This window comes from Ovis aries, chromosome 17 (assembly GCF_016772045.2).
Source record: "Ovis aries strain OAR_USU_Benz2616 breed Rambouillet chromosome 17, ARS-UI_Ramb_v3.0, whole genome shotgun sequence".
Taxonomy (NCBI): Eukaryota; Metazoa; Chordata; class Mammalia; order Artiodactyla; family Bovidae; genus Ovis; species Ovis aries.
The window spans coordinates 39897586-39920949 of record NC_056070.1 but is presented as its reverse complement, the minus strand read 5'-3'; the positions used below and the strand labels follow the sequence as shown (position 1 = coordinate 39920949).

At 36.2% G+C, this 23364-nt stretch overlaps 1 protein-coding gene across 17 annotated transcripts in view; it reads left to right on the top strand.

The window, feature by feature from the left end:
* RAPGEF2 (Rap guanine nucleotide exchange factor 2) overlaps nt 1-23364 on the top strand; it is a 264705-nt gene that overhangs the window by 212740 nt on the left and 28601 nt on the right. For all 17 annotated transcript variants that reach the window (XM_042234386.2, XM_042234385.2, XM_042234387.2 and 14 more), the window contains 8 exons: nt 5903-6080; nt 11742-11878; nt 12481-12639; nt 19966-20118; nt 20384-20548; nt 22665-22772; nt 22863-23066; nt 23167-23275. In XM_042234386.2, coding sequence (XP_042090320.1) covers nt 5903-6080; nt 11742-11878; nt 12481-12639; nt 19966-20118; nt 20384-20548; nt 22665-22772; nt 22863-23066; nt 23167-23275 — 1213 coding nt within the window. The remainder of the gene's footprint in view (nt 1-5902; nt 6081-11741; nt 11879-12480; nt 12640-19965; nt 20119-20383; nt 20549-22664; nt 22773-22862; nt 23067-23166; nt 23276-23364) is intronic.

The following is a 23364-nucleotide window of genomic DNA, read 5'->3' as shown; positions in this document are numbered from 1 at the left end:
CAAATAATGAAGTGATGGATTATTCAAAAATGGTCTTGGGGGCCCACATTATAACCTTACTTTATATCACAATTAAGATTAAATTCCAGATAAACTAAAAAAATTAGCAAACTCTTAATGGTATAGTGAATGATCAGAAATTTTAATAATTAAAAGGTCAATTGAGACAAAGATATAAAATCAGGCTATTAACTCACTTATGCAAGTTAATAAGAAAAATACTTTATAACAGTATTCAAAGGCAGGAGTAGTAATTTGCACAAGAACATGCAAATGTCCATACCTTAAATAAATATTTAAGACATAAGTAATTGAGTATATAAAGATTTAAACATGAAGCTATTTTTCCTGTCAAATTAGCACAGACTTTCTTACTTATAATAAATATTTATAGGCATTTTTACACTTGTTAGGATTGTAGGTCTTGAAAAGAAACCTAACAGTTTCCATTAAGAGATTTAAAGAATTGCTCTTTTAGGTATGTCCTATAGAAAAGCATTCCTAGTAAAAAATTAGGAACAGCATAAATTATGATGAACAAACTGGACTTAATGCAAATATTATACTTATTTCCAAATACATTTTCATATTTTCTGCACATATATGGTTTTGTCTTCAGTGCCTACTTACTTTGTTGTCTCAGTTAAATTTAGCATCAATATAACTTTCTAGCATAACTTTATATCAGAATCTGACTTTGGGTTAAATATGTATGTTTGAAATTCTCACAAAATTTATTTTCATCAAAATTACTTATTAAGCAGCTCTCATAAACATAAGGATATGTGTGGATGCTGGATATTTAATAAGCAAAAACTTTTTTTGTAAGTGATTTTTAAGTACTCAATGATAACAACATAGTAGTTATATTGTTTTGGTTTTAAATTAACTCTTCACTAGATCTGTATGATATTTAATATTTCCTCAGTTTTTTCATTTACTTGATATCCTTAAAAATGCAAAAGAAACTAGTTTTAAGAACTATATTCATAATAACAAGTATATGTTTGATTTAATAAATCAAGTGTTTTCAACATTGATCTGAGAATATTACTATTTTTTGAGACTGTTACTATTTAACTGTAATGAAAGTTGCTCAGTTGTGCCTGACTCTTTGCGACCCCATGGACTATACAGTCCCTGGAATTCTCCAGGCCAGAATACTGGAGTAGGTAGCCTTTCCTTTTTCCAGGGGATCTTCCCAACCCAGGGATTGAACCCAGGTCTCTTGCATTGCAGGCAGATTCTTTACCAGCTGAGCCACAGGGGAAGCCCCTGTAATGTGCACCTAAATCTGTGTTTTACTTATGGAAGATAAATTAATTTAGGACAGGAGTTATTTGACTAAGTGACTTTATTCTTGCTCCTGAGACCAGTATAATCAGATACATTTTATTTATTTTTTACTGAAGTATGCATGTGTGCTAATCACTTCAGTCGTGTCCAACTCTGCAACCCATGAACTGTAGCCTTCCAGACTCCTCTGTCCGTGGGGTTCTTTAGGCAAGAATACTGGAGTGTGTTGCTATGCGCTCCTCCAGGGAATCTTCCCGACTCAGGGACTGATCCCACATCTCTTATGTCTCCAGCATTGGCAGGAGGGTTCTTTATCACTGGTGCCACCTGGGAAATCTGTTACAAGTGTATGGCAAAGCAGTTCACCTATATATGTATAATCGTTTTCAGGTCTTTTCCATTGTAGGTTATTACAAAATACTGAATATCATTCTCTGTGCTATGCAGTAGGTCTTTGCTGTTTATCTACCTTATACATAGTAGTGTGTATATGTTAATCCCAAATTACTCAGATATTTTTAAATATAAAGTGTATCATATCTTTATTTAGAATGAAAGGGTTTACAGACTAGCATAAATCTCAGTAGTATTGTAGTTTGGAGGAAGATAGAAAATAGCAGATGTTTTGTTTACGTTTACATACAAATAAATATTTTAATACTTTATGTAGTAGTTTGTGTTGGTTGAACCTGATTTTGATTATGGCACAATTACTAGGTTTTGTTTTGAACAGCTTATTTAGTTTCCCTTCATGTTTTCTCATCTGAAAAACAGTGGCAGTAACCCTGATTTGCTGAATTGTCATGAGGATTAATTATGCACTAAAAGCATCAGATGCGGTGTTGCATGCGTGGTATAGTCGTTCTATATAGGATCACTGGTCTTATAATTACTGTGTGAGTCATTTAGCCAGCACTTAAGGGGTGCCATTAACCTGAGAGTGATTTTTACAATATGTAAGGGGCTGGAATATTTAGCAAAGTTTTTTTCTTTTTTCGGACAAATACTGCCAGTGCAAATTTTATTCAAGGCTTATCGCTAGGGTGGGGCCAGGTAAAGGGATGCAGGCACAGAGGTGGAAACTTGTCCCCTTGAGGTAGTCCCTTTTGATGTGGCCTGTAACTGGCTCCCTTTTCTGTTGTTTGATCCAAGACCAGTCCTATGAATGATGAGATACAACTCCAGCTTCCTGATGACAAAACTGGGTCTGTAGAGGTTCAGGGACTGTGTTACAGTCACATGATGAATGCTGGAGCTGAGATTTGAACTAATGACCTCTGATTTGTCTGCTCATTCAGCCGAAATAAATCCAGTGACTCAGTTCCGGCCCCTCAAGTTTAGCTCTCTCATCTTGTTGGCCAGTCAGCATTCACTAAACGTATAACTCAGCTCAGTCTCCAAGTGACTCATTGTTCGTGAAGTTAGTAGATTCCTAAAAATCTGTTTGAGTTCTATTTAAGATGTATCGCTAAAAGGAATTTTGTAGTATTTTAATGTAAGAGGGATATATATTTTAGTTTGAAAGGGCTATTTATTTTAAATAAAAATAATCTTCTAAGTTACTGGTTTCATGAATGTTATTTTATGAATAGTTTCTTAAGGAATGGAATATACGTAGCAGGACTAGAAAGCAACTAATGATTGTTTACACAGATGGGGTGGGGGCTCAGTTCTGTAGAGATTAATCCAACTTACACTGGTAAATCTGTTCTATTTAAGACTTAAATAGAATTCATTTAAATGATAGTAGTGACTTCTTTGGGATGGTATACAGTATACCTTTCATCCCCTCCCATATGTTAAATTTTAAAGAGCTTTCAGTTGTATGTTACTTAAAAATATTTTGTTCTTATTTCTGTCTTCAGTACTACCTCTTCACTCCAGGCTGATATTAAAGAATGTGGGTATAGAGGACTGTATGTTTGAAAATATGAGGTGATGACTAATAATCACCAATGTTAAGATGAAGCTAGGATGAAATGTGATCATAGCAAGCATTAGCAAATTGTCACATTTCTAGGCTTTAGGAATAAGGTGATGATAACAACAATATTGGCCTAGTTTCTCTGCTCACAGCCTTGGCATGCTATATCACACTCGGTCCTGCTTCAGTTTCATTCTAGAATCTAGAGACAATTTAAGTCAGAAATATGAGCAGATACAAATTACTATACATAAAATAGATAAATGACAAGATCCTATTCTGGAGCACTAGGAACTGTACAATATCCTGTGATAAACCGTCACTGGAAAGAACATGAGAAAGAATATGTATATGTGTATGTGTGTGTGTGTGTGTATATGTGAATAAATTATATATGACATCCATATAACATATATAAATCCTTATATATATTATATATTGTTAAATATGTAACATACATATAATCGAATCCCTTTGCTGTACACCTGAAACTAACTCAACGTTGTAAGTCAACTAGAATTCCATTTTTTAAAAAATCATCAAATAGAGATGTACTGCTGAGCACTCCACAGTTAATTCTCTAGCCTTGGTGGCAAGGCCTTCTCGCTCTTCCACCTGGAGGAGCATCTCTGCTCACGTGCTCCAACATGAGCAGCAGTATTCACTGCTGTTTCAGAGGCCACTGCTGAAAGAGCTTTAGTAGGGGTTGTGTTTTCCATTTTCATTTATTCTGTCTTCATTAGGTATTCTGTCTTCAATTATTTTCCCCTTATGTTTTTCATTTAATGTATGTATTTTAGTTCAGGAAATTGTACCTAAAGATTGAAATTCTTTTTGTTAAAGTTTAGAAAATATTAACACAGGCTTGTGTTGCTTCAAAATATAGAATTAAATAGTATTTCTATAAGACTTTGGAAAGGGGAAACTTTGTTGATAAGAAAATAATATAATTTATTCTTTAAATGTTGACTTAAGCTAAATGATAGAAAAATATATATATAAATCCTTCTATAAGCTGCATTTGTGTATTAAGTATCTCTTATAAAGAAACAGATTAGGTTGTGGTTGTAGCTCGGGAGCCAGAGTTCTTGGTTCTGTTCTTGATTGCACAGTTACCAGCAATACAATCTTGGAAAAATTATTTCTCTTTGCCTGAATGTTTGGAGAATAATAAATGTCGATGATGGCACTTCATAGGATTTTTTGAAGGATTAAATGAGTGAGTACATGTGAAGCACATGGAACAGTTCCTGGCATATTGTCAGGATTTGGTGTTGGCTTTTTCTTTATTGGGTTCCACATTTTATATTTTCTTCTTTTGTTTATATATTTTAATCTCTATTTGCTTATTCTTAAAAATAAAATGTCTTATTGTCTTTGAAAGTCATATGGGCTATGAGTTATCTGAAGCTGGTAGACTTTATGTTTTCTAAAACATTAATAGTTTTATAATAAAGTGTTTCTAAGAGTTTATATATTTTTTCTGGAAAGCCATGTTTATGATGCTTGAGATTGATACAGTTAATATTTAATTGTACTCATTCTTACTATTCTTAAGCAGTTAGTGAAATCTGGGTATATAATGTCAAATAAGGCCAGTATGACACATATGTACTGTTGTTGAGATGAGCATCACAAAAATATATAGAACAACCTTCAAAGGATGATGGTTGTAGCCTTGAGATAGCCCAACAGAAGAGACTGTTTTGAAACTTGTGAGTCTTGATTCAGGCTAAATATTTGTTTTTAATCACAGAACCGTGTTAGACCTGATAGGAGTCTCTCTCTAGAATTAAAAAAGATAGTTCTAAAAAATTTAAGAGATTGGATCATTGCATTTTTTTTTTTTAACAACACTTTTTTCAGCCTCAGAGAGCAGCTACCAATTTGCAGCTATGACTAAAGATATCAGGATACTTAGACGTTCTTCCTTTTCATTCCTGTTATACCTGGCTCCTTAAGACATATCCGAGCAAGTAATTTTACTTTTGCTTCATTCTTTCTTGATCTTGATTACTTGAAATTTGGTTGGTGCTGCCGTCAGCAGTGTTGAGGAATGGGAAGAAAGACTGTCATGTCTATAGACATGTAGAGTCTTTCACACCTTTGATGTTTTATATTTGGAGAGTGGAAACTGGAGTAACCAGCTAATTATTAATGTTTTATTTGCATATTTATCAGATTACCTTTGATTTGGGATTCACTTTTTCATAAAGACTCTTAGTAAGAGAGAAGTGGTTCAGTCTTCTTGGCATTAATAAACCTACACCTTTTCTTTGGGGGAAGGAATTGTTCAGAATCGTCACCCTTACACTCTTAGTTTAAGCCATCCTCTTTGAAAAATAAGAGTGAAAACTGGTACCGTCTTTTTCTTATTCTACTGTGTTTCAAATGCCAGGTGACAGCTCAGGTAAGAAATCAAAATTATTGTGATAAAACCATTAATTCTAACTAAAAATTCCATGAGATAAAAATCATTCGTATTTTGTTGATGTCATGATTCTACATAGTGCCCAGTGCATGAATATTTGTTAATGTTGACTACATGTAGCTTAATTATGGAAAGATTCATATCATAAATTTAATATTTCAAACAAGACATTTCTTTTGGATACAAAAGATTTACTTAAAAACAGCTTGTCTATCCATCCGTCCGTCTATTTATTTTTGGTCTGTTTTAAGGCCACAGAGAGTGAGGCTGGTGATATGGACCTTAGTGGGTTGCCAGAAACAGCAGTGGACTCTGAGGACGATGACGATGAAGAGGACATCGAGAGGGCCTCAGACCCTCTAATGAGCAGAGACATCGTGAGAGACTGCCTGGAGAAGGACCCCATTGACAGGACAGACGATGACATTGGTGAGTCTGGGTGAGAAAACCAATCTGAGGCAATTTAAAGAGTTTAGAAGTAACACTGTTTGGTATAACAGAGCCCAAGAATATTAGGCTTTAAAAGGTGATTTCTCTCAGCATTGTTGAAAACATCTTTGAAAAAATTAATTTTACTTAATCCATAGTTTTAAGAGGCCACAACTGATAAAAACTTCCAAATAAAACCTTTCCAACATGAGCTGTTTCTTAGCTTACTCTAGGACAAAAAAATAAATAAAAAAGTCAAAGTCATCTTCCAAACATTATCACATTTGTTAATCTTCTTGTGAGCACTGTTCCTAGTAAGCTCGAGCTTCTCTCTGTGTGAATATCAGTCGGGTGGCAGTTGGTAGAGCTGTTGTTTAAGTGTGCTCCTCTTGTGGTTCCATAGAGAGGAGAGGCTAGAGGAAGAAGTGAGCAGAATGTCAAGTGAGCTGCACATGTGCGCCTTAAGATTATGGGTCTAAGTGGCTTTGCGTCGCTTTCCCCTTCCTCAAGGTTCCCTTGACCCAGCTTGGCCATCAGAAAGAGAGTTGATTGTGTAATGACTGTTTAGTGTTTGACTCTGCCTTCCAGAGCCTGCTTCTTCCTTAGATGCTGGGAGTGAGACCAGCTTCCTCTGAGAGCATCTCTGCCCTGCAGGTCTGGAGTCTATAACACCCTTGCCTGAGCCCCAGTTATCTGCTCTTCCACGCCCCCAGCTCTTCTGGGGCCAATATGTATTTGAAAGAAATTCAAGGAACTGAGTCTAGTGGGATTAGATACAGGACAGTATGGCCATTGTTATATGTGAGGGGCTTGTTTCTTGTGTTTTGAAGGGACCCAAACGTTATGTAGGAGGAGAACCTTGTACCAGTTAAGATCTGTACATATGCTAGGGAATTGAAGTTGGAAAACCAAGTATTCTAAAATACCACTGAAAGCACTGATAGAAATTGCCAGCTATTTAGAGATGACTGTTATGTGGGGTGGGCACTCAGTCACTGGCTAATGTGGCTGCACCTTGTATGGACTGAGAGTTTCCTAGGTCCTGGCAGCCCACTGGAAATGAAGCATGGAGGCCCTGATCCTGCTGGCTCTGAAGAATAGAGTCGGGGTTGGGGTCATAATCTCAGGGTGTGCACCGAACAGGAGGCTGTTGCGGGAATGAAGGACTGTCGGCACCCTTTTGGAAGCTCAGACCTGGACGACAGGAAGGAGGAGCCAGCTGTGCCTGTACCTCCAGCGCAGAAGTGCCTCTGCAGTAACCCTTTCTGGGTCACTGGGTTTCTGTTGGAGGATGTTGCTGCTTCTCACATGCCCATCCCTGTTCCTCCATACTTTATCCCACTTCCTCCCCTACCTGCTCCACTCTCTGGTCTAAAGGCGCTCGTAGTCACAAGTCTTCTGAGGTTTCTGCAGCATGAAGTCAAGTGGTCCTTTGTCATCCTTGAAGACTTAGGGTTTAGCTTCCTTGCATCTGATAACTCACATTCATCTGATTTCCACTGTCCAAAATGTGTTTCACTCTCTTGTTCTCTTTGTCTTTGTGATTTCTCTCTCTCTCTTTTTTTAAAATTTTATTAGCATGTAGTCAACTTACAGTGTTGTGTTACTTTCAGGCTATGGCAAAGTGAACCACTTATGCATACATCAGTAGTGTGTATATGTCAGTCCCAAACTCCTAATTTATCACTTCCTCCCACATCTCCCCTTTGGTAACCATAAGTTTGAGTTTGAGATACGACATCATTTTCAATGTCTCTTTATTGTAGCTTTAAAGAGAGAATGAAGTTGGAAGTAGTGTGTTTGGTTTGCCATCTTAAAAATTCTGGCTCATAGAGTTTATAAAAAATAGATTAAACATTGCTTATGAACAGATTGACGTGAAGGTTATCCTTGTTTGAATATACTCATTTTACTATAGTTACGGAAGAAAGTTATGATTAGTAAAATATAGGAAGCATGTCATTCCTGGAAATTTAAGGCATTCATTCATATCTGAGAAGTTTTCTAGGAGAAAGCAAGACCTATGCTGATTCCTGCAAATGAATACCAGGCTAATTATTTTAAGGTGCTTGTTGATATAATCCCTGGATGAATTACTTGTAGTTGAATACCAATACACTTGTAAGCGGTGACGACTCAGATGCTTACTCCTATCAAATATATTTTTCGTATTTGTTTATTTTTTTTTTCTTTATTATTTAAAGTAGTAAATCTTGATCATTAACGATAAGGCATAATGGCATTGTTTGATCTACACAAGGGCTTAGAGGATCTTATATTTCATCTCTTCCAAATACAGCCACGTGTGAGAACACTTTGGTTTGTTTGCCATTACTCTTGGTAAATCTAACTCATTCTCCAGTGTTTAGTTAAAGCAGACACCTTTCTTATGAACTACAGACATCTGTGTAACTCATGCTTTGTCTAAACGCCTCTCTGCCTAACCACCTTCCTTGACTCAAGGGATGGGGTATGTTTGTGTTTTACGTTTAGTCAAATCAAGCTGCTTATATTTAAATATGTTTTTAAAATTTCAGGAATTGAAAAATTTCCCCTTGGGGTCCCATAGATTCTTGGGTGTGCCTTTGTTTCAGTACTCTGAAGAAAGACACATTATTCATGTTTGCTCTCCAGCTTATAGCTCTATAGGTACTCAATTATTTAATACTTTTTTTTTTTTTTTAGATTTTGAGGACTTGACATATAAAGATAGAAAACTACTTTGATCCCTTTCAAGAAACTCTTTTTTTTTTTTTCTCTCACTTGGTACCCCACACACAAAGCCACAAGTTTTACCTTAATTATTTCTTATGTAAAATTAAACCAAAGCAGTAAGATAAGGATTTTTCTGAATTGGCTAAAGCTTCTGGTGTCTATAAGTTGATTTTTGGCTTTTCTTTGTGTTACATTGAGTAGAAAAAAAAGTTTTATTGAGCGTCTAATATTTTTTACAAACAGGATTATTTCTTTCCTGATGAAGTAGGGTAGGTCACACTAATGTATTATTCAGACAGAGTCTTGCAAGCCGTTTAGAATAAGGTGATTCTGTTTCTCCATCCACAGAACTTCTCCCCATACCCTAGGAGCTAACTCCTTACCTGTCCCATGCTCTCCATCCTCAGCTGCCATAACCCCTGTAACTCCGTATATTTCCTGTGGCATCAGGGTTTATGTTGAGCTCCTGAATCAAATGCTTCTATTTTACATTATTATAGTTTTTTAAAGATTGGTGATATAAATTCTTTATTTTTTAAATTCTTATAATCCTCTGGTATAATAAATAAGTTATCACACAACTGATGATACCATTATTGAATCCTTGAGAGTTTTAAAAGCCCTTGCATATTGTTTGGCTAAGTGTTTAATTTTTCAATTGAACTTGGAGAAAAATGGGTATTTACTATTATTATATCTTCTTTGTCTTCTTTGTTATTTATCCTTATTATATGTGATACACAGATATTTTCTATCCCATTGTATTTTATTAATGTTACTCACTTACTCATATATCATGGACTGATTTCATGACCCATTAACGGAGTAGGACACTGCTAAAAAATAAGACAAATGTCCATGCAAGCACTTCAAATCATTATTGCAAGTATTAGTGAGTATGCTTTATACATTCATATGCTTCATATTCACCTACCATATATATAACTTTTATTTTTGTCCAAACATGTTAAATTTAAAATATTTCTGACAATTAATTTCTAGTCTCATATTTTTCTTAACATCATACATCTTTGTCCAAGGAAGTTTAGCTCCTACCAGGAGAGGGGAAAAAAATAAAATGTATGTTATAGCTAGTATTTTAATAGCTGTATTTTAACTATGATTTTAATAACTAGTATTAGCTAGTATTGTGTGCCTTATGGTGAGGAGTGGGGGATGGTAGTTAGAGAAAACAGAGTGGTAACAGCAGTGTTAACTGTGATGTGTCAGCCAGAGGACCACGATTGCTTCATCTGCCTGTATGTTGCATATCAAAAACATACGCATTTGTATAGCAAGGAGTCCTGCCTCCTGTAGTAGATGTGGGTCATCTCTTACAGTGATATTCAAAATTTCCTCGCAACTTCCCTCAGGTATATTTTATAACACAACACAAACACATCTACTCATTCCAGAAATAAAAGTTTCACTGAACAAAACTTAGCTCTTTCTGTAATTGATGCGCTTTGATACTCTTGTTCCTTCTTTTTTAAAAGTACTGGTTGCAACAGTCAGTTGATGTCCTGATACATCAGTCTGGGTCAGGTTGAAGAGCACTGTCTTGTTGGACAGAGTCCCTGGGTACCACTTACCATTGTTATTCTTCTGATTACCCGGCAGGGATGACGTAAGGGTCTCCACAGAACAGACATTACCAAGCTAGACCAGAAAACACCGCCTCGTCTGACCTTGTAGGAATGTAATGTTTTCATAAAATATATCTTTGTGTTATTATACATTGCTTTTGCAATTAGCAAACTGTATCCAGCAACATAAAACTTGTCATTAAATCCTAACAGAAGGAATGTGCATAGAGACAATGTCATTATGTGAGGGCAAGGAAAATGGAGTGAAATTTTCATTTAGCCAAAAGTTTGAACAATGCCATGAATATAATATTGACTATATAATCATATAATATATATAATAATGACAATAATAGTGATTCTCATTTGTTGAGTATTTACTCTTTGCTGAGGACTTTATCATCTGGATTGCATTTGATCCTCAGAACTGTCCAGTGAAGGTAGGTATTATATTACTCTTTTTCAAGTGAGAGAAACATGTCTAAAGGAAACAAATCAACTCCCCTGAAGTAATTCAGCCAGTAAGTGTCCACACGCTGTCTAACACATGCCCTGTGCTCTTCATTACCTGTGAAGTCCAGCCTGAGCATGGAGGTAGACAGTCCTGAATCATCTCACTGCCACCTCCTCCTTAGGTGCCTTTGAGCCTCGATTTCCTCCTTGTGAAATGAAAAAGAAACCATGCATCTCACAGAGCCATGGTGAGGAGGAAGGAACTTAGAAAGGAGTTCTTATTAAAAAGAATCTGCTTGTCCACAGCATTGCCACTGGGAAGAGTGAGCAGACTTTGTCAGTCTATGAGATCCGAATTAGCACATTCATTTCATTTGCATTCATCATATAATGTTATGTTAATTGATTCTGGGTTTGTCTGATCCACAGAAAATATTCCCTGCTTTCTAAATCCTGGAGTATCTTTAGAGTGAGGGTGGTTGTTTCTGCCATCTGTTTTGGGCACCCAGTTGCCCAGAGGCACCAGAATGGACCTACTGACTTTCTGGAGAATTCCCAGTGCTCTGTTTCATTTCAGCTTATCATTTCATCCTGTAATAAACCTTAAGATCACAGCTCATTTTCAGTAGCAATCCCCCATTGAAGTTTATTGATCTCTTCATTGGAATTTGAGTCGCACTGAGTCCTGTTGCTCCTGAATCAACAAGGAAATGTGACCCTTTCCACAGTGACAGAATTCTTTGTATACCTGCAAGAAATTCAGTGTGCTAAAGATGTTTAAAGTAATAGTATTGTTCAACAGGCAGAATTGTAGGGCATTTAAAAAGAAAGGACCCCAGAGCCTTGTTTCTGAACGCTTGTTTTTGAAATTAGTTGTCATTTTCTTTGTACACCTTCTGTTTTTCAGAACAACTTCTGGAATTCATGCACCAGTTGCCTGCTTTTGCCAACATGACGATGTCGGTGAGGCGGGAGCTGTGTGCTGTGATGGTGTTTGCTGTGGTGGAAAGAGCTGGGACCATTGTGTTAAACGATGGTGAAGAGGTTAGGAAATATTTATGCCACTTAACAATGTCTCTGTGTGAGGCTCACTCAATGCAGTAACGAACAAAAACTCTTTCTTCTTTAAAAACAATGGGCAACAATAAGTTTGCATCACTCGGAATTATGATACACGCGTTGTGTCAAAGTCTTTTCCAAATCCACTATTTTATTTTCTATTATTTGCAATATTTAGATGATATTGATAGAAATATTTTGAGGTTTTAGCTTTTCAGATTTTGCAGTTTAAATGTTTATGATATAATGCCTCTTGTCAGAACAAAATGATGTACTTACCAAGTCAATGGTGGTCATTTTATCTTGTTTATATGTGTTTTGGGGAACAGAAATTTTTTTCCCTTGTGGCATTTTAGAGAGTAATACCCAGTCATTAGAAAAGTGGAATGCCGTGGACCCCGGGCAGGCATCTGGAAACCCATGGGTCGATGGCTGAGCTTGTTCTGTGAACTTGGAGAATGGTCAGCTGTACTTGGGGTATTTTTCCCTCTTTAAAAGATCTAAATCATTTATAGGGACCATTCCAGCATCTACAGCTTCATGATCATGATGTTATTTTCTGCTTTGTCTTTGTTTTTTGGAACTAGCTGGACTCGTGGTCAGTGATCCTGAATGGTTCTGTGGAAGTGACTTATCCAGATGGAAAAGCAGAAATACTGTGTATGGGAAATAGTTTCGGTGTCTCTCCCACCATGGACAAGGAGTACATGAAAGGCGTGATGAGGACGAAGGTGGATGACTGCCAGGTATAAATTGTCATTAAAAATGTATGTCTTACGCTTAACAAAGAACACTTACATATGCAGTTGTGGTAAGGTTTTTTCAACCTGTATAAATAGATCATCTTTTAGAATTATAAAGAAGATTTTAAAGTACAACTATGACTTTTAGTATTATCGTACGCCAGGAAATTAAAAATAAATCTCCCGTAAAGTTATTTGAGCTCCACAAAACTAAGCATTCCATAAATGTGTTCTATTAAAAAACAGGTATTCTATAAATATGATATCTTAAAATTGCCATCAATAATAGATAATCTAGTCAACAGAAAGTATTGAAGTGAAACGCCTGTCATGAACAGAAATTATATAGAGATTATAGTAAAGTTGCTGTGATACAGTTACATGGTGTTTTTATTTAAATACATGCAAGATAAGGAATTGATTTTAGAAGTCATGAAAATTAATCATAGTTGAATCAGTAAAAATACTTGCTAGTAAAGAAATGACTGCCAATGAAAAATACAATGTCAGTATTGATATTATGTTAATATTCATTATTTAAAAGCATTTAATAAAAGACTAGAGAGTATATTGAGACCAAATGTGACATACAATTTGATCAATTTAACAGGTAACCTCTATATTAGTGCAAAATAAATTTAAGATGCTTTTATTATTATTGCATATTTATAATTCCATGTCTTAAAAACTGACCTTGAAAGATAAAATATTTTAATATAGTAAACCAAAAAAGTTGACTTAAACTAATTAATCTTATATGCTCACTGTATTTATTAGTCTACAGTCTGAAATACATCTGAAAATAGTTTATGCTAAAAGAACATCATTGAATTTTTATACTGTCTGATAAATGTAACGTAGTATTCTTTTAATTTTTCAATTTTAAGTGGTTTACTTACTAAAAAGAAAAATGACCATGGCTATAAATTAAATTGTCTTACCTAGAGAATAATTTTGCTAAATAATTCCTCCAGTGAGCACTATAGAGAACAAAAAAATGGCTATGAATTCAGTGTGTTGAATATGTAATGCCAGAGGAGCATTCTAAATATAGCCAGCTCTCAATTATTTGGCATATTAGAGGAAAACAAAATGGTAGATAAATCTCAAAGTATTTGGCCTCAAAATCTCAAATTATTTCTTTTAAGAGGGGTCATATATGACATTTCAACTTTAGAATTATATTCCCCCCACCAAAAAAACAAAGCCAAACTGTGAGTCAAAATGAACAGAAAAATTAAGGATTTTTCTCTCCTCCTCAGTCCTGCCCCCCACACCCAACCCAAGCCCTTCTACAAGTCATGCAGCACCTGAGTCAGTCTCTGTCCTTAAAGTGCAAGTGAAAGTTATTTCTGAGAATTCAGCTATTATGCTATCACCTCGTAATTGGCCAACCCCTTTTATTAGAAATTTTGTAATCATGGAACTGAAGTGATACAGGAGGCTTAGAAATGTTTCAGAATAATTGATAAAAATATTATACAAGTTAATATTACAGAGTATTTAACTAATGTCAGATGTACGAGGTAGCACTGAATGTTTATCTGGGAGTTTGTGGAAAAGAAAAGAGGAGGTGGATATTAGGAGGAGAGTTCATCTGTTTGCTTGATAAGAAATCAACAGGAAACCCAGAGTGATAGTCTGTAAAGTAGACGCCAGGAGAAAACTCTGAATGAGAAGGGAAACTCTGATTAAGGTAACATTAGGCTCCTGGAGCTCCTAATATGAGACTCCGGATGTACAGAGCGGGTCATGGGTGCAGTGTCTGCTAGAGCAAGTCTTTTCTTAATCTGCAGGCCACTCTGCATGCTGTAAAAGGAATGTGAAATAAATCAGGTTCAAGAGTCATCCTTGTGCTTCCACTCATCCCTCTCAGACCCTAAGTTCCCTCCTTCCTTATTAGAATAGGCTTGGAGAAAAAAAATAGATATTTTAATGCTTATTTGGGATAGCATTTTTACTATATTTCTGTTAAAATGTCATGTATTTGTCAGAAAGTGCACATGTCACATCCTCCTCTTGTTGGGGAAAGTCAACAGTGAGAATCACATTTTTATCCATAAAATGACTGTAGATAATCAGTATTGTTTGAATGAAATGAACAAAGGTGGTGTCCGTTCCAAGAGGAAGCAACCTTAACAGGTTGACACTCATTTGCTGGCCTCTCAATGGGTTCCAGAAATACATCTTGGGTAGTGTGGTTAAAGTGGAGACCATGATCAGTCTGAGGACATGGTGTGAGTGGATTCAACTGGACACTTCTTTCTTTTAATTATTATTATTATTATTATTGTTGTTGGAGAGTAATTGCTTTACAGTGTTTTTTCTGCTGTTCAACAGCATGAATCAGCTATAATACATATATGCCCTCTCTCATGAGGCTCCCCCCACCCCAATCCAACCCCCTAGGCCATCATAGAGCGCTAAAACCATACTTCAAATGATGTTTATCTCTGCCTGTTTGGGTCCCGTGATGCCCCCAACACTGTGCTCTCTCCTGCTCCCTTCTGCGTGCTTCTTTTCCCAGTCTTGTCCCCTGTTGGGTTTGTAGGACAAAGGCGGGACCAGGCAGACGTCTTTTGGTACCGGGTGATGGCTCTGGTTTTCCATTCCCCATCCATGCTTTGTTTTTTTTCACCCTCTGCCTGTCCCTCTTTTCCTTTCCTGCTCTTCCACTTTCTGTCTCCTCGTCCCCTCTCCCCCACCTAAGTCTCGGGCCTGCCAGAAACACCCAGGCATGGCTTAACCCTGCACTGTACCCTTCAGCAGATAGGGAACACTTGAATGCCTATGTGAACAGTTAGGTATAGCTTCCTTGCAAGCACAGAGTACCAGTTTAAATAGAGCTCACCTTTTAAGGTAAAATCTGTGAGACTCAGCTTTTCCTGAGACTGTGAGAGCTGTTGATAAAGTTTAACTTTACTTCATTTTGTCATTTTCAAGATGTTTACTAAATAAAAGCTATGAGGTCATGTGCCCAAAAGAAACTTATCCTGTGACATAACTTGTTTTTGCCCTTTTATAAAAGAAAGCTTAGGTGAGTTTTTATTTCATATCAAAGTGGCAAGATCATACAGGGTGAACAGCCGTCTTAAAGTATAAAACCTCTCTAAAACAATTATGTGTTCAGTTCAGTCGCTCAGTCATGTCTGACTCTTTGCGACCCCATGCACTGCAGCACGCCAGGCCTCCCTGTCCATCACCAACTACCAGAGTTTACTTAAACTCATGTCCATTGAGTTGGTGATACCATCCAACCATCTCATCCTCTGTTGTCCCCTTCTCCTCTTGCCTTCAGTCTTTCCCAGCATCAGGGTCTTTTCCAGTGAGTCAGTTCTTCGCATCAGGTGGCCAAAATACTGGAGTTTCAGCTTCAGCATCAGTCCTTCCAGTGAATATTCAGGACTGATTTCCATTAGGATGGAATGGTTGGATCTCCTTGCAGTGCAAGGGACTCTCAAGAGTCTTCTCCAACACCACAGTTCAAAAGCATCAATTCTTTGGTGCTCAGATTTCTTTATAGTCCAACTCTCACATCCATACATGACTACTGGAAAAACCATAGCTTTGACTGGACGCACCTTGGTTCAGTTCAGTCGCTCAGTCTTGTCTGACTCTTTGTGACTCCATGGACTGCAGCATGCCAGGCCTCCCTGTCCATCACCAGCTCCTGGAGTTTACTCAAACTCATGTCCATTGAGTCAGTGATCTTTGTTGGCAACTCACAAATTTTCAACTGGCTTTATCATACCTATTTTTTCTTTGAATTTAATGTTATATCTAAAAATTTCTTAGAGCAAAAATAAATTTGCTAATTAAATAATGTTTTCATCTAAAGTGTATTTCTTTTGTGATGTTGGTGCTATGTGGCCATATTGGAAATTCAATTTGGGATTCCTTTTTTTTTTTCATTTTTGGATGGTATTTCAGTTTGCTGCAGAAGAAATGCCAAAAATGTCTGTCTAGACACTAAGAATTTCAAATCAAATTTATTCTAATTTCTTTAAGTCCTTAGTCAAGAGGATTAATTTTAGTACATTTCAAAATGCATTTTCTTTTTATCTCTCTACTTGTTTTAACTCAAGGATATATTTTTTTTTTAGGAGATAAACAATATAATTATGTTCTCTAAAAATGAGTATAAGAAAGAACACCTAAAATTGTTTGGAGACTCTGAGAACAACTTGCTGCCCTGTAAAAAGAAAAAAAAACTAAAAATATTTTTCAGGCAAGAACCACATATTTCAAACATATGCAAACCTGTGGTCAGTGTTAAAGATACGAGTTTGAAGGTAGTTTTCGGCATTACAATTTTTTTTTTACTTAGCTATCCATAATTACTTACAACAAAAGCCTGTGCTTTTTGAATTTTAACTTTTTGATTCTAAACTAATAAAATAATTAGTGAGATTATATCAACCAACTCAGTGGAAGAAGCAATGTTGTAGTATGCTATTTCTTCCACATGAAATGCTGCTGCTACTTCTGTAAAAAAGCTTTATTGATTATGCAGAATGTATGCAAAATATAGAAAAGTATATTAGACAATGAAAATTGCTTGTTATTTGCATTGCTCAGAAATAATAATCATTCTCCTTTGTGATTGGTACACTTTATCATTAAAAATATTCATCTTTGTTTTATTTAAGAATAATTCTTAAAAAGTAATAATAATTGATCTTGTTATATTCCACAATTTTTATATGCATGTATATAATTTTAAATTAGCAAGCACATACTTATGAGACATTGGGAGACTAGCGTGACGTTGGTATGGTTGTCTCCTCATCTGTGCAGTGGGGATAACAGCACCTTCATGGCCTCCCATGAATGCCATGGGAGGTTGGGAGGATAAAGAGAGAAAGTTCTGTCAGGCAGCCACAATGTTATAGTAGTGATGTCATAATCACTATTAAAATCATTGTTACGATATGTGGTTTAAAACTTTTTAAAAATGATCAACATCAAGAATATTGAGTTGAAGGTTTAGATGTTGTTTGAAAACATGATTTTAGATGGCTGTAGCATCTTTTATCTGCCATATGCTATAATTTAGCCATTCCCTCTCTTTTAATCTTTTCACATTAGAGAAAAGAAATGTTCATTCTTCCTTCATTCCTAAACGATTTTTTTGCAATTTTAAATATATATGTTTTATTGAAGTATGTTTGACTTACCCTAAAAGTGATTTCTAAAATGAGAATAAATTATTCAAAAATCATAGAAGACAAAAATTTTAATTTAAAAATCTATGCTTGCCTCGTCAGTGGCTTCTGTTTACTTTGTGTAATAAGTGATTTCTGGAATTCATTCTTCACTTTCTTTAAAACTACTAAGAAATATAATTAAATGGATTCCCCTGAGTCCTGAATTTTTTTATCTTTGAGGTCATGGAGGAGTAATTGCTTGATGTGCACATTTTTGTTAACTTCTTTAAGAGCAAGGATTAACCTTAATATCAGTTATGAGGAATAATGATTTGAGCTTAAAAAGTATGTGGCTTCCTTTGTAGATCCTTTTGAACAGACTTTCTAAGCTGATTTCTTTTATAATATCACACATTTATAATATCTACTGCATGGATATCTTTGAATTTCGATATCATTTATTAAAATTATCTTTTAAAAAATTGTTGCTCTCAAAATCTTTTCAAATTTTGAAAGCCCACTAAGTGATAATTATGTTTTTACATCATTTTTAAATAATAAATAAAATTTATCATATTTATCACATATTATGTATCTAGCACAGTGGAGGAGCTTTACCTGGATTATTTCATTAAACCTCCACAACAACCCTTTGAGGCTGGTGCTATTAGGATTATTTCCCCTTTTCAGATGCAAAAGAACCCCCAGGTTCTTTTCTCAGGATTCCACAGTGAGAGGTAGTAAAGCTCACGTCTGAGTCAATTAACCTGGCCCTAGAAGCCGCAGTGAGGCAGGATGGGGGCAGTTAAGAGAATTTCTTCTTAAAAGCAATTCTGTGATGATTTAATTAACAGGCTAGGATTTCTTAGGCACCAGAGAGTCCCAGTTTTTTACCTGCCCACTGACAGTAAAACAAAAAGTCACAGCCTAAAAAAAGTGGTGGTTCCTTAGCTTAGTCCCCTGGATTCAGGTGGTACATTACAATTCTTAAACCAGAAACGCCGCCCAGCAGCTGCCCTGATGGACTGGATTAAAATCCATTATTGCATCCTTCTATTCTGAATTCTTTTCATATTCTTCTGTTCTGTTAGGACCATGAGCCTAACAGATAATTAAACAACCACCTGTAGACTCTCTCCAAAGGTTTTTTGCTGCTCTGCCCACCAACCTAGACCACATATTAAAAAGCAGAGACATTACTTTGCCAACAAAGGTCCATCTAGTCAAGGCTATGGTTTTTCCAGTAGTCATGTGTGGGCATGAGAGTTGGACTAAAAAGAAAGCTGAGTGCCGAAGAATTGATGCTTTTGAACTGTGGTGTTGGAGAAGACTCTTGAGAGTCCCTTGGACCGCAAGGAGATCCAACCATTCCATCCTAAAGGAAATCAGTCCTGAATATTCACTGGAAGGACTGATGCTGAAGCTGAAACTCCAATAATTTGGCCACCTGATATGAAGAGCTGACTCATTAAAAAAGACCCTGATGCTGGGAAAGATTGAGGGCAGGAGGAAAAGGGGACGACAGAAGATGAGATGATTGGATGGCATCACTGACTCAATGGACGTGAGTTTGAGTAAACTCTGGTAGTTGGTCATCGACAGGGAGGCCAGGCATGCTGCATTCCATGGGGTCGCAGAGTCAGACACGACTGAGCGACTGAACTGACTGACCACAGTTGTAAGGATGTGCCCTTTTTTTTTCTAATTTTTATTGGTGTATAGTTAATTTACAATGTTGTGTTAGTTTCAGGTGTACAGCAAAGTACATCGTATAATATATCTAGATATATATGTATACACACACACATATATATCCTATCATTTTTTTTTTTTTTAGGTATCTATCCTAAGAGTCCACTCTCCTCCCCCAGTGATTTCCAATCATCAAAAAAGGGACACGAGGAAGGAATATTCTAATTTTATCTTCTGATTTTTTTAATTGTTAGGATTTTTAATATAAATTACATATAATTATTCTAAAAATGAAACTTTTCTTGACCAAGGAAGAAACACATTAAAAAGCAGAGAAGTCTGGTGAAGGTTCATTACCGAGCTCATTTAGAAAGTATGGGAAAGACATGGAAAAATGTCAGTCTTAAATATTTAAAACACTGAATCATTAGCGCTGCTAGGTCTCTTGCAAGCACTTTATCATTAACATGTGACTTACATTTTATTTTAGTTTGTCTGCATAGCCCAGCAAGATTACTGCCGTATCCTCAACCAAGTAGAAAAGAACATGCAAAAAGTTGAAGAGGAAGGAGAGATCGTCATGGTGAAGGAACACCGAGAGCTCGATCGGACTGGAACAAGAAAGGGGCACATTGTCATCAAGGTGAGACAAACACGCCACATCCCGAGGGAGGAGGGTCTTGGTAGTACCGCTTGTGATGATTTAGGATGCCCCCTCCTCATTTTTCAGTGTAACTTCTCTTAAATGTGTCAGTTGTAAAGAATCTTGGAATTTCTGTGATGAATAGCAGTCTTATTCATTACTGTATGTCTTACTACCCAGTTCATCTTACGTTGAAGAGTTGAAATCAAGGTACGTGTATATGCCACACATGCCGGATGCTTATGACACATTTGATTTGTTACAGGGCACCTCAGAAAGGTTAACGATGCATTTGGTGGAAGAACATTCAGTGGTGGATCCAACGTTCATAGAAGACTTCCTGTTGACCTATAGGACTTTTCTCTGTAGCCCGATGGAAGTGGGCAAAAAGTTGTTGGAGTGGTTTAATGACCCGAGCCTCAGGGATAAGGTTGGAAGATACGTTCTAGTTTCCTTTCAAATGTGAAACATTCAGATATAAAGTTAAAGAACTTTAATATATATAATTGTTATACCAGTTATGTTCAAATTATGTTGGTGGGTTAAGAGAATGTACTTTTTGAGCAAAAGAAAAGGGATGCTATAAATACTAGTTCTTGTTATAGATTCTAAGTTCAGCTCTAGAATTTTCCTTTTTAACACAAAGGCCAATACATTGGGCAACAAATGTTTCAGTAGATTTTCTGTGCAAATCATTTCATATGTAGATGTATTCTGGGGAGGAGGTGAGCTCCATGTCCTTCTCCTCTGCCATCTCAATTCCTTTCCCCTCAACAAATGTCTAAACATTTGTTTAATTCTGTTGAAAATTCAATTAAAACACAATCCCCAAACACCTGGGTTCCTTGGGAATGTGCATCCTCTGGTTCAGTAGCTGGCCAGTGTACACCACATAGAAGTTATAGGTTTTCAGTTGCCCCAGAACAGCATCTTCTCTCAACCACTGTGGGTGGGTAGGGCCCTGTCTTATAATTCCAAACTGATCCTCTTCACCAGCTCTTGAGTCAGGCTCTTTTTCAAGGCCAGAGAGGGTGATGAAGTTCCTAGTCTTGTGAGGTTTGAGAATTAACTAGCCTGTACTCATTTCTCCTTCCATATGGCGGCCTTGTTTCTATGAGGCCCCACATGGGAGAGGCAGGGTGGGAAACCCAGAACTGGGGACAAACAGCAAAAGGCTTCCAGCTCCAGTGCTGGTCCTGCTGCTGACTACCCCTTGGCCTGAGAGCAGTCGTTGGACAGTGATGCTCTTCATGTCATCATCTGAGAGTCACAGGCGTGGAAGACCTCAGCTAAGGTCTTCTGCTGTAAAACTTGCTTTGAGTATTTCCTCTGCCATTTTTCTCCTGCCACCCATCTCTATTTGTAAAATAGTAATCTCTGTCCTTTGGGGGTTGTTGTGAAGATGAATAACTTGGTACTGTCTGGCTCACAGTGATCTCTTACTGCATCTTAAAGGTATTGGTGGCGGTAGTTGGAATATTCAATTCATGATTTACAAGTCTCGTTTTTCTAACCTGGAATACGGCTAGTAGACTTTTAAGGTGGCTGCTCAGCTACAAAATTTTAATTTTATGGAAAGGTCCGGTGTTAAGGATATAGTTTCAGAGGAGACAATAATCTTGGTTTCTTCAACTTGAAAAATGGTCAGTAGTGATAATAAATGACAAAAAATTAATATAAATATCAACTTGACTCCTGAGTGTTTACTCAGATTATATACTATAATTTGTCCCACTGTATTTAACTGTAAAAAGTATTTTAACTGTAGTTTAAAGATTAAGTGCATACTGTCACATCTGTTTCTTTCCTGCTAAAATAGCATGCTCCATTTTCCCGCTTTAAGAGGTTAATGCTTGAAAACAGTGCTACGGAAAATTTCTTTGATCATATTATTTAAGATTGAGAAAGTTAAACTCATATAAAATAAAACAAGTGCTTTTTAATTTAAAGTTGCAGCTATACTCCTTTCATTTGGTAAAATTTTATTGAGAGTTCACTCTGAGCCAGGTGTTGTTATAAGTATTAAGGATGCCCTTAGAACATAACAGATAAGGTTGTCTTCATGGAACTTACAGTCTAATGAAGGTTGCACAGTTCTTGCTGGTGTAAAGCAAATATTCCATAGCTGAGTATGTGTATTGTGGTGTATAAAGATGTAGGGCTCAGTGAAAACATGTGAGCAGAGTAAGAAAAGGCAACTCATTTTTCCTGCACAATTATAGATGTTAAAGTTTCTGTCTTCTTGTGTATTATTTTGATTCTTTTTTTCCTTTAGTTTTTGTTGTGACTTGTTTCAAATATATTTTGAGAGTAAGCAAGATATATGTTAATTGCCATCCTTCAATATAAAGTCCACATTTAAAGTATTAATATATATTTTCAGAAAGTTATCCTCATCAATAAAATCTAAAGGTTTTGTTATTGTTTTTCTTGTTCATTGTTGTTAGGTAAATTGTTTGTCGGATATCTTTTTTTGCAATGACCTTAACCACAAGTCTTTAGCACTAGAAAGAAAAAAACCTATTAAAAATTAATTGATTTTTCAGGTTACACGGGTAGTATTATTGTGGGTGAATAATCACTTCAATGACTTTGAAGGAGATCCTGCAATGACTCGATTTCTAGAAGAATTTGAAAATAATCTGGAAAGAGAGGTAATATTTGTGATTTTTTTCTTTCAATCACAGCTTTAAGTTCATTTTATTCAGCCCATCCTTGAAACCACTTTTTTTGAACTCTTGTAGAAAATGGGTGGACATCTAAGGCTGTTAAATATTGCATGTGCAGCTAAAGCAAAAAGAAGATTGATGACGCTAACAAAACCATCCCGAGAAGCTCCTTTGCCTTTTATCTTACTTGGAGGCTCAGAGAAAGGATTTGGAATCTTTGTTGACAGTGTAGATTCAGCTAGCAAAGCAACAGAAGCGGGCTTGAAACGAGGGGATCAGGTATGGTATTTCTAATTGAAAACATAATGGTAAACACTGGTGTCTTCTTTTCCTTCAGTCATTTGGGAAACTGAAATTAATTTTATAACTTCATTTTTAGATACTAGAAGTAAATGGTCAAAACTTTGAAAATATTCAGCTGTCAAAAGCCATGGAAATTCTTAGAAATAACACACATTTATCTATCACTGTGAAAACCAATTTATTTGGTAAGTATTTTGCATTTTTTGCATAGTCTCATTTTTCTCCTTTTGGTTTTTTATTTAAACATTTATGTCTTAATCATGAAATGTCATTG